Source organism: Bufo bufo, chromosome 1 (genome assembly GCF_905171765.1).
Source record: "Bufo bufo chromosome 1, aBufBuf1.1, whole genome shotgun sequence".
NCBI lineage: Eukaryota > Metazoa > Chordata > Amphibia > Anura > Bufonidae > Bufo > Bufo bufo.
The window spans coordinates 804,239,098-804,251,635 of NC_053389.1; the positions used below are offsets into that span (position 1 = coordinate 804,239,098).

At 44.0% G+C, this 12,538-nt stretch overlaps 1 protein-coding gene across 1 annotated transcript; it reads right to left on the bottom strand.

The window, feature by feature from the left end:
* Positions 1–351: 351 nt before the first annotated feature.
* On the bottom strand, positions 352–4,728 carry LOC120988626 (probable N-acetyltransferase 16). Its single transcript, XM_040416214.1, has 3 exons — positions 4,614–4,728; positions 2,262–2,293; positions 352–963 (listed from the first exon to the last, which is right to left on the bottom strand). Exons 1-3 carry the CDS (start codon positions 4,726–4,728, stop codon positions 352–354), a joined length of 759 nt encoding a protein of 252 aa, XP_040272148.1.
* Between the last annotated feature and the right edge of the window lie 7,810 nt (positions 4,729–12,538).

Here is a 12,538-nt window from a genome sequence, read left to right on the forward strand (position 1 = left end):
CAGAAGTGAACGGCGCAGGCACGGGATTTCGGCAGCGATGCGGCGGACCGTGACATCAATCAAGAGGAGCTGGGCAGGCACAACACTGGACCTGGAAGGGATAAAGCGTGAGTAGACAGAGCCTCTAGGTGCTGATTTTACACCCACATAGCACCTAGAGGCTCATTAGCATATTATAAAAGTGCTTTTTTAACAAAAACGGCTGCAGGGACTAACGTTAGAAACATACTGATATGTAGTGCTGACATTGGTGCATCGCTAATGTCAGTCAGCTACATAACAGTATTTCTGGTGGTAGAAACCCTTTAAATGCAAAATAAGAGCTTGCCGAGACTGGGAAGTGGAATTCAATCAGACCAGGCTTTCAAAAATAAACTGCTCAATAATACAACAGTATATATTCAACCCTTCACACAGTTGGACAAGCTCAGTCTGGAGACTCTTCTCTGCATATAGGACTAATATTATACCACTCCCTGCTGGTAATCCTTTTACTCCGATTTCCAAGTGCTCTAGAACATGGACCTTAGCACAAGATGGATCATTTCCAAACAGGTCGATATCTATATAGCATAATCTGTCTGCAAAAGGCATTGGATATGGTTGAGAACCAAGGCTAAGAAACCCTTCTGGAGAGGCTTGGGGGCCATTACTGCCAGGTGTGACCTTGGAAGAAGATGCAGAGTCACTAGAATCCTCAGGATGTGAATAAATCCAGACAAGCTCTCGTTTCAGTAGAAGATCTAGGTTGGACTTCTGAGCGGCAATAGGAGACCAACTTTGAACCAGCAATCCACCAGGAAGCAATTGCTCTCTTGTCTTTGACTCCTCAAGGAATCTGAGAACTTCCTCTGGTCCCAGAACAGATAGCTTTTTGGATCTGTCTTCATTATTGACTCGAGACTCCAGTAACCTGAGTTTTGCTTCCAACTGGTCAGCAGAAACAAGTACAGGTATCACTGCCTAATGGGGAACACAATGAACATAGGAGAGAGGTTCAGATTCAAAAGATTCAATGCAATACATAGATGAATTGTTATAAAAGTAGAAGAGGAACAAATGGAAAACAACAAAACTAGTTCTGAGTAAGGCTTCTTTCACACGACAGTATGGCTTTTTCAGTGTTTTGCGGTCCGTTTTAAATGGATCCGTTGTTCCGTTTTTTGTTTCCGTTGTGTTTCCTTTCCGTTTTTCCGTTCCGTTTTTCCGTATGGCAAATACAGTATACAGTAATTTCATAGAAAAAATTGGGCTGGGCATAACATTTTCAATAGATGGTTCCGCAAAAAACGGAACGGATACGGAAGACATACGGATGCATTTCCGTATGCATTCCGTTTTTTGCGGACCCATAGACTTTAATGGAGCCACGGAACGTGATTTGCGGCCAAATATAGGACATGTTCTATCTTTCAACGGAACGGAAAAACGGAAATACGGAAACGGAATGCATACGGAGTACATTCCGTTTTTTTTTGCGAAAACCATTGAAATGAATGGTTCCATATACATACCGTATACGGAACGCAAAAAACGGTCCGCAAAACGGAAAAAAAAAAACAGTTGTGTGAAAGAGGCCTAAATCAAAGTAATCAAAGTGGACTTCAATCCAAATTTCAGGGAATATTCAATTTGCTAGGAAGCCAAATTTCCTCATGCTTCATGGTAACAAAACTATTTTCTCTGAAATGGCATTAAAAATAAAATCATACTTAACTCATCTATTTGAGCGCGAAGAGGCTGCTGCAGCCATCTTGCTTGAAGTTCCAGTGCAAAATCTTGTGCGCGGGGACCCATGACATCCCCCGCCGTATGAGATTTTGTGCTGGATCTTCAAGCAAGATGGCCACGATGGCCTCTTTGTGCTCAAATGGATAAGGCAAGTACAATTTATTATTTTATTTTTTAACTGATCAACCCCTGTAAGACCTTAATAATAATCTCAGATGCCACGATCAGCAATGAACCTGGCATCTGAGAGGGTTGAATGACAGGTGGTGGAACAATTGCGCCAGTAGTCATTGCGCCCGGTGCTTACAAAGAAATGCACTGCATGACGAAACAAGTCTTCAAGCAAATTTATTTTATTTTATTCGGCAATGCAGCCGAATCGAATCTCTAAACGAAAAAAAAAAAAAACAACAACATAGGAAACATAAAAAATAAACAGATTACAAAAATAGATAAGTTATTCCAACCAATAGTCTAATAATTAAAGTTTGTAAATTGAAGAAGATTGAACATTTAAACACATGTATTACCTGTTTGCCAATGAAGCTGTAATACTTTTCCTCTAATCATACCATTATAATGACTAAAATAATAGATAGCGGAGGTGCAATAGACATCGCTTATCTAGACTTTAGTAAGGCTTTTGATACTGTCCCACATAGAAGGGTTATCAATAAATTGCAGTCTTTGGGCTTGGACTCCCATATTGTTGAATGGATTAGGCAGTGGCTGAGGGACAGGCAACAGAGGGTTGTAGTCAATGGAGTATATTCAGACCATGGTCTTGTTACCAGTGGGGTACCTCAGGGATCTGTTCTGGGACCCATATTGTTTAATATCTTTATCAGCGAAATTGCAGAAGGCCTCGATGGTAAGGTGTGTCTTTTTGCTGATGACACAAAGATTTGTAACAGGGTTGATGTTCCTGGAGGGATACACCGAATGGAAAAGGATTTAGGAAAACTAGAGGAATGGTCAAAAATCTGGCAACTAAAATTTAATGTCGATAAGTGCAAGATAATGCACCTGGGGCGTAAAAACCCAAGAGCAGAATATAAAATCAGTGATACAGTCCTAACCTCAGTATCTGAGGAAAGGGATTTAGGGGTCATTATTTCAGAAGACTTAAAGGTAGGCAGACAATGTCATAGAGCAGCAGGAAATGCTAGCAGAATGCTTGGGTGTATAAGGAGAGGCATTACCAGTAGAAAGAGGGAGGTGCTCATGCCGCTCTACAGAGCACTAGTGAGACCCCATTTGGAGTATTGTGCTCAGTACTGGAGACCATATCTCCAGAAGGATATTGATACTTTGGAGAGAGTTCAGAGAAGAGCTACCAAACTGGTACATGGATTGCAGGATAAAACTTACCAGGAAAGATTAAAGGACCTTAACATGTATAGCTTGGAAGAAAGACGAGACAGAGGGGATATGATAGAAACTGCTAAATACATAAAGGGAATAAACAAGGTAAAAGAGGAGAGAAAATTTAAAAGAAGAAAAACTTCTACAAGAGGACATAGTTTTAATTTAGACGGGCAAAGGTTTAAAAGTAATATCAGGAAGTATTACTTTACTGAGAGAGTAGTGGATGCATGTAATAGCCTTCCTGCAGAAGTGGTAGCTGCAAATACAGTGAAGGAGTTTAAGCATGCATGGGATAGGCATAAGGCCATCCTTCATATAAGATAGGGACAGGGGCTATCCATAGTACTCAGTATATTGGGCAGACTAGATGGGCCAAATGGTTCTTATCTGCCGACACATTCTATGTTTCTGTGTTTCTATATATTATTAATGATCCCAGTTTGATACAGTATGATACACTGGACATTTAATGACAAGGTGCAGAACTTTATTACAACATTGGTTTGTTAGTCTAGTTAAATTGCTAGTTAAAAATTAACGTTGATAAGATATGGTGGGGGAGGGTTTATTTTGCTATACTTGACTAAGGGACCTGTTAATTGGTTTTGGGGTGAGATTGGATTCTCCACAAGCAAAGAGATGCATGGTTTTCTTCGTTTTTCTTCCCTGTGCAGACAGGCTGAAGGTGCCATTGTGGAATACTAAGGGGCTAAAAGGTAGGCTTAAGCTTATAGGAGTGTTTAAAAATAGACCAGATACAGTTGTGGTAGCAGAAACTCATCTGACTAAATATGATGTAAGGAAATACTATGGTCACAGTTCAGAACTTCAGTCAGCAAAATTAGAAATGACCACAAGTCTTCCTTATACACTCCTGTTAATAGGAAGCTAAGGTTAACACTAGCTTCTTCCCCAGAACTTGCTGCAAGGCTAGTTGGACTGGAGAGAAATCACATTATGTCTGGAGTAAGGTAGCAGAAAATTGGTGCAAGTTCACTGGAAGCAGACATTCTAGAAAGACCAGAAAGGGTGCAAAGAGTTGTAGAACCAGGAGAGACAGATTGTGCCTAAACAGCAGATTGGTTAATGCAGAAACTTGACACGGTCAGAATAGCAGGAAAATCAGAAGCCATATCAAGAAACAAGGGGTTAAATCAAGAAAACAAGCCAAGGTAGGTACACAGTGTTGACAAGCAGATCTTCAGTTCAGACATAAAGCATATGACTTAATAGGATGGAAGAATTTCCTCCGGCTCCTACTACCTAACCCCTTCCCCTTAAATAATCCTACCGACACCAACTTGCTTTGGTGAAAATGACCATGACGGCCAGATTTTATTATTCCATACATTATAAGCAACATCTTACACCATATAACATGAATAGTAATAATAACAGGCACTTTAACACATCTGTCAACGTTATCACCTACTGCACCGTGACCAAGGATTCTGGAGGGCAACCCAAACAAGCTGTATTCTCCTTAACCGTCTCCCCTTATGCTTCAAACTTACCCTTGGCCGCACTCACCGACCCCAGGGCACCAAATGCTTGAAGTATACAAGTATCTCCCCCTGTAGGCCTTTTAGCCCAAACAGGAGCCCCATCCTTGGCATTAACAAACCACATGAGATGCAGACTCTAACATGTCATGCATCTCTTAACCATTGTATTGCTCCCCAGGATCTCATATCAAGCAGCCCTTTATAAGCTGCCATCAAGTACCTAACCACTACCAGGGTGGGAGAGTGGGAAACTGACGCGCTCTCAACTGGCAACTGCCCAAAACCCCTCCCTCTACACTTTATATACAGCCCGCCAACCTTGCTAACTCCACCCTTCTTTAGTCTAAACCAGCCCTTCCAATACCATTCCCAACCACATTAACCCTAGCCTAGCCTACAGTCTTCCCCCCAAGTCAATCCGCACTACGCTATGTCTGCACCTCGCTCCGTTGCTATTCGAAGCACAAAAAGAGCCACTTTACACAATCACAGGCAACTGGCAATGATTAACTGACTTAAATACTCCACCTAGCTATGGGTTTGTATGCTGAGCCAGGAACCATGCACATCATGGCTTGCTAAACTAGTCCCGACAGAAACTACATCTTTTGTATTAGCCATGGAAAACCACCTCTTCTTGCTTGAACTCTTCAATGTTGTAGGAGTGTAATTTATGATGCAGGCATCTCTTCTCAGCATCCTCCCAATGAACCTTCCAGTTCCCAGTACTTTGTGGAACATGCTCAGTCCCTTTTTCATGGTGCAGTATGGGCACTTCCTACTCTAGTACTGTGCATTTCTGCACCCTATTAGCCTCCTGGACTATATATCAGATACACCAGAGAAGGAAATGGTCTTCTCCCAGCTTCTCCATTTTCAGGCCTGTGCCCCAGTAGCAGTAATCATTTGGTGACATGGCACCTGCTATGCTCAGTAGGACCCACACTGGCCTGGGGATGATGTACTCTGTTCATCAGGGAAGCGGGGCTAGGCAATATATTTTTTTAACCAATTAAGGAGCAGCATTAACCACCTCCGGACCGCCTAACGCAGATTCGCGTTCCGGAGGTGGCAGCGCTGCGCACAGTCACGCATATACGCGTCATCTCGCGAGACGCGAGATTTCCTGTGAACGCGCGCACACAGGCGCGCGCGTTCACAGGATCGGAAGGTAAGCGAGTGGATCTCCAGCCTGCCAGCGGCGATCGTTCGCTGGCAGGCTGGAGATGTGATTTTTTTAACCCCTAACAGGTATATTAGACGCTGTTTTGATAACAGCGTCTAATATACCTGCTACCTGGTCCTCTGGTGGTCCCCTTTGTTTGGATCGACCACCAGAGGACACAGGTAGCTCAGTAATATGTTGCACCAAGCACCACTACATTACACCCCCCCCTGTCACTTATTAACCCCTTATTCACCCTTGATCACCCCTGATCACCCCATATAGACTCCCTGATTACCCCCCTGTAATTGATTACCCCCCTGTCATTGATCACCCCCCTGTAAAGCTCTATTCAGACGTCCGCATGATTTTTACGTTTCACTGATAGATGGATCGGATCCGCAAAACGCATACAGACGTCTGAATGGAGCCTTACAGGGGCGTGATCAATGACTGTGGTGATCACCCCATATAGACTCCCTGATCACCCCCCTGTCATTGATTACCCCCCTGTAAAGCTCCATTCAGACGTCCGCATGATTTTTACGGATCCACTGATAGATGGATCGGATCCGCAAAACGCATACGGACGTCTGAATGGAGCCTTACAGGGGCGTGATCAATGACTGTGGTGATCACCCCATATAGACTCCCTGATCACCCCCCTGTCATTGATCACCCCCCTGTAAAGCTCCATTCAGACGTCCGCATGATTTTTACGGATCCACTGATAGATGGATCGGATCCGCAAAACGCATATGGACGTCTGAATGGAGCCTTACAGGGGCGTGATCAATGACTGTGGTGATCACCCCATATAGACTCCCTGATCACTCCCCTGTCATTGATCACCCCCCTGTAAAGCTCCATTCAGATGTCCGCATGATTTTTACGGATCCACTGATAGATGGATCGGATCCGCAAAACGCATACGGACGTCTGAATGGAGCCTTACAGGGGCGTGATCAATGACTGTGGTGATCACCCCATATAGACTCCCTGATCACCCCCCTGTCATTGATTACCCCCCTGTAAAGCTCCATTCAGATGTCCGCATGATTTTTACGAATCCACTGATAGATGGATCGGATCCGCAAAACGCATACGGAAGTCTGAATGGAGCCTTACAGGGGCGTGATCAATGACTGTGGTGATCACCCCATATAGACTCCCTGATCACCCCCCTGTCATTGATTACCCCCCTGTCATTGATCACCCCCCTGTAAAGCTCCACTCAGATGTCCGCATGATTTTTACGAATCCACTGATAGATGGATCGGATCCGCAAAACGCATACGGACGTCTGAATGGAGCCTTACAGGGGCGTGATCAATGACTGTGGTGATCACCCCATTTAGACTCCCTGATCACCCCCCCTGTCATTGATTACCCCCCTGTCATTGATCACCCCCCTGTAAAGCTTCATTCAGACGTCCGCATGATTTTTACGGATCCACTGATAGATGGATCGGATCCGCAAAACACATACAGGCGTCTCCCTGGAGCCTTCCAGGGGGGGTGATCACCCCATATAGACTCCCTGATCACCCCCCTGTCATTGATCACCCCCCCCTGTCATTGATCACCCCCCCTGTCATTGATCACCCCCCCTGTAAGGCTGCATTCAGATGTCCGTATGATTTTTACGGATCCACGGATCTGATCCACAAAATACATACGGACATCTGAATGGAGCCTTATAGGGGTGTGATCAATGACAGGGGGGTGATCACCCCATATAGACTCCCTGATCACCCCCCTGTCATTGATCACCCCCCTGTCATTGATCACCCCCCTGTAAGGCTCCATTCAGACATTTTTTTGTCCCAAGTTAGCGGAAATTATTATTTTTTTCTTACAAAGTCTCATATTCCACTAACTTGTGTCAAAAAATAAAATCTCACATGAACTCACCATACCCCTCACGGAATCCAAATGCGTAAAATTTTTTAGAGATTTATATTCCAGACTTCTTCTCACGCTTTAGGGCCCCTAGAATGCCAGGGCAGTATAAATACCCCACATGTGACCCCATTTCGGAAAGAAGACACACCAAGGTATTCCGTGAGGGGCATATTGAGTCCATGAAAGATTGAAATTTTTGTCACAAGTTAGCGGAAAGTGAGACTTTGTGAGAAAAAAAAAATATATATCAATTTCCGCTAACTTGTGCCAAAAAAAAAAAATTTCTATGAACTCGCCATGCCCCTCATTGAATACCTTGGGGTGTCTTCTTTCCAAAATGGGGTCACATGTGGGGTATTTATACTGCCCTGGCATTCTAGGGGCCCTAAAGCGTGAGAAGAAGTCTGGGATCCAAATGTCTAAAAATGCCCTCATAAAAGGAATGTGGGCCCCTTTGCGCATCTAGGCTGCAAAAAAGTGTCACACATCTGGTATCGCCGTACTCAGGAGAAGTTGGGCAATGTGTTTTGGGGTGTCATTTTACATATACCCATGCTGGGTGAGATAAATATCTTGGTCAAGTGCCAACTTTGTATAAAAAAATGGGAAAAGTTGTCTTTTGCCGAGATATTTCTCTCACCCAGCATGAGTATATGTAAAAAGACACCCCAAAACACATTGCCCTACTTCTCCTGAATACGGCGATACCACATGTGTGACACTTTTTTGCAGCCTAGGTGGGTAAAGGGGCCCACATTCCAAAGAGCACCTTTCGGATTTCACAGGTCATTTACCTACTTACCACACATTAGGGCCCCTGGAAAATGCCAGGGCAGTATAACTACCCCACAAGTGACCCCATTTTGGAAAGAAGACACCCCAAGGTATTCCGTGAGGGGCATGGCGAGTTCCTAGAATTTTATATTTTTTGTCACAAGTTAGCGGAAAATGATGATTTTTTATTTATTTTTTTCCTTACAAAGTCTCATATTCCACTAACTTGTGACAAAAAATAAAAACTTCCATGAACTCACTATGCCCATCACGAAATACCTGGGGGTGTCTTCTTTCCAAAATGGGGTCACTTGTGGGGTAGTTATACTGCCCTGGCATTCTAGGGGCCCAAATGTGTGGTAAGAAGTTTGAAATCAAAATGTGTAAAAAATGACCAGTGAAATCCGAGAGGTGCTCTTTGGAATATGGGCCCCTTTGCCCACCTAGGCTGCAAAAAAGTGTCACACATATCTCCGTACTCAGGAGAAGTTGGGGAATGTGTTTTGGGGTGTCATTTTACATATACCCATGCTGGGTGAGAGAAATATCTTGGCAAAATACAACTTTTCCCATTTTTTTATACAAAGTTGGCATTTGACCAAGATATTTATCTCACCCAGCATGGGTATATGTAAAATGACACCCCAAAACACATTCCCCAACTTCTCCTGAGTACGGCGATACCACATGTGTGGCACTTTTTTGCAGCCTAGGTGGGCAAAGGGGCCCATATTCCAAAGAGCACCTTTCGGATTTCACTGGTCATTTTTTACAGAATTTGATTTCAAACTCCTTACCACACATTTGGGCCCCTAGAATGCCAGGGCAGTATAACTACCCCACAAGTGACCCCATTTTGGAAAGAAGACACCCCAAGGTATTCGCTGATGGGCATAGTGAGTTCATGGAAGTTTTTATTTTTTGTCACAAGTTAGTGGAATATGAGACTTTGTAAGAAAAAAAAAATAATAAAAAATCATCATTTTCCACTAACTTGTGACAAAAAATAAAAAATTCTAGAAACTCGACATGCCCCTCACGGAATACCTTGGGGTGTCTTCTTTCCAAAATGGGGTCACTTGTGGGGTAGTTATACTGCCCTGGCATTCTAGGGGCCCAAATGTGTGGTAAGGAGTTTGAAATCAAATTCTGTAAAAAATGACCAGTGAAATCCGAAAGGTGCTCTTTGGAATATGGGCTCCTTTGCCCACCTAGGCTGAAAAAAAGTGTCACACATCTGGTATCTCCGTTTTCAGGAGAAGTTGGGGAATGTGTTTTGGGGTGTCATTTTACATATACCCATGCTGGGTGAGAGAAATATCCAAAGAGCACCTTTCGGATTTCACTGGTCATTTTTTACAGAATTTGATTTCAAACTCCTTACCACACATTTGGGCCCCTAGAATGCCAGGGCAGTATAACTACCCCACAAGTGACCCCATTTTGGAAAGAAGACACCCCAAGGTATTCGCTGATGGGCATAGTGAGTTCATGGAAGTTTTTATTTTTTGTCACAAGTTAGTGGAATATGAGACTTTGTAAGAAAAGAAAATAAAAAATCATCATTTTCCGCTAACTTGTGACAAAAAATAAAAAGTTCTATGAACTCACTATGCCCATCAGCGAATACCTTAGGGTGTCTACTTTCCGAAATGGGGTCATTTGTGGGGTGTTTGTACTGTCTGGGCATTGTAGAACCTCAGGAAACATGACAGGTGCTCAGAAAGTCAGAGCTGCTTCAAAAAGCGGAAATTCACATTTTTGTACCATAGTTTGTAAACGCTATAACTTTTACCCAAACCATTTTTTTTTTTTTACCCAAACATTTTTTTTTATCAAAGACATGTAGAACAATAAATTTAGAGCAAAATGTATATATGGATCTCGTTTTTGTTGCAAAATTTTACAACTGAAAGTGAAAAATGTCATTTTTTTGCAAAAAAATCGTTAAATTTCGATTAATAACAAAAAAAGTAAAAATATCAGCAGCAATGAAATACCACCAAATGAAAGCTCTATTAGTGAGAAGAAAAGGAGGTAAAATTCATTTGGGTGGTAAGTTGCATGACCGAGCAATAAACAGTGAAAGTAGTGTAGGTCAGAAGTGTAAAAAGTGGCCTGGTCTTTCAGGGTGTTTAAGCCATGGGGGCTGAGGTGGTTAATAAGAGAGAACTACTGTTAGGGGGTCACTTCAGGGACAGCACAGTTTTAGGCTATACACTGATTGCCAGCATTACTGTAAAGGCGGAACTAAGGTGGCAAAACAACTGTGTGAAGACAGTAAGGGGGAATTCTACTATATAGGGCACTGAGGGGGCATTCTATAAGGGGGAAAAACTACTTTGTGGAATTAGCTATCACGGGGCGCCAAAGGCACACTCGGTCTCCCATCAACCGCAGACCAGGGAGGCTTTGCTAGCTGGGAGGCTCCCTGCTCCTAGGTCTGCCTTGGGCGCTGAGCTGATCACTCGGTGCTCGACTTGTCTGTCTGTCGGTCATGTGACGCTGGCCACGTACATGACCCTCACTCCCCACTATAAATACAGGCTGCCTGCTGGCCACAGGTTGCCTGTTAATTCTAGGTTCCAGGCTATTTGTTGGACTACTGAATACTCACCTGATCCTGTTCCCTGACGATCCTTTGCCTGCTCCTCCTGTACTGTGCATCTCTCCTTCCATCTGACGATTCTTTGCGGACTCCTGTTGTACTTTGTTTCTCTCCTGCTATTTGACCTCGGCTTTTCCTGACTATCCTCTGCTCATTCCTTAGTACTGCGTAGCTCTCTAGGTATTGACCCGATCCGTTCATGTTCCTTTATTTGTCTTGTCTGTCTTCCCAGCACGTATCCTAAGTTAGGGACTGCCGTCTAGTTGTCCCCTGTCATTAGGACTTGCGAGGCAAGTAGGCAGAGCCAGGGGTGAGGGTGGAACGCAGTGGTCACTATCCTCCCCCCTGTGTGTAGTGTACGTGACCGTCACAGATTAACAGGCCATAACCTAACCACTGTATCATGAATACTCTGGTGTCCTTGACTGACCATGTCTCTAACCTGACACAAATGGTGCAGGAGCTAGGGGACAAACTCTGTTCTTTTGAGCTAGGACAAGGTACATCCATCCCTCAGGCCTCCAGTCTACATTTAGAGCCCCAGATTAAGCTTCCTGAGCCCTTTTCTGGAGATCGGAAGAAGTTTATTTCCTTTAAAGAAAATTGTTAACTTTTTTCCATTTGCGCCCCCTTATCCTCTGGGCCCGAGAGTCAACGCATGGGCATTGTCATTTCCCGGTTACAGGGTGATCCCCAGTACTGGGCATTTTCTTTACCTGCTGTCGCAAGTTGTTTAACATCAGTGGAGGTTTTTTTCAGGCCCTGGGTACCCTGTATGATGAACCAGACAGGACACTGGTAGCCGAGACTGCTCTAAAGGTTCTGGTTCAGGGCGATCTACTTGCGGAGGAGTATTGCACCCAATTCAGAAGGTGGTGTGTTCTCTCAGGATGGAATGAACCAGCACTTAAGAGTCAGTTCAGGTCAGGTCTGTCTGATAACTTAAAGGATCTTCTAGTGAGTTATCAGCTTCCAGAGACTCTAGAGGAGATGATGACCCTTGTAGTCCGACTTGACCGATGGGTTAGAGAGAGACGACAGGAATGACAGTTCTCTCCTCAGGTGGTGGTCCAGCCTGAGGTCTATCCTAGAAACAATGCTGAGGTCTCTACCGAAGAACCTATGCAGGTCGGCATGACTCAAGGGAATCTGCGCTGCAGACGTGGAGTGTGTTTTTACTGCGGAGATCCTGACCATTGGATCAACCTGTGTCCTAAGAAGGCCCTCTCTGTTAAGTCTCCCAAGGCAACCTAAAGACCAGGTACACCCTGATATTACGAAATGTAAGCTTTTGGTACATATAACAATATCTCTGGGGGTTAATAAATGGCCGGGTAAGGCCTTTATTGACTCTGGTTCAGCGGCCAGCTTTATTGACTGAGTACGCCATTAGACTGGGTATTCCAATTTTTTCTCTTCCTACACCTATCCATGTCATGGCTATTGACGCCATTCCCCTGGTAAGTGGTATGGTGAGGTCAT

Coding starts and splice junctions, on each gene's coding strand:
- LOC120988626 (XM_040416214.1), bottom strand. CDS start 4,728: ATGTGGTTTGTTAATGCCAAGGATGGGGCTCCTGTTTGGGCTAAAAGG. Junction 2,294..4,613: donor GTCGGTGAGTGCGGCCAAGG/GTAAGTTTGAAG, acceptor TGGTATGATTAG/AGGAAAAGTATTACAGCTTC. Junction 964..2,261: donor ACAGCTTCATTGGCAAACAG/GTAATACATGTG, acceptor GTTCCCCATTAG/GCAGTGATACCTGTACTTGT.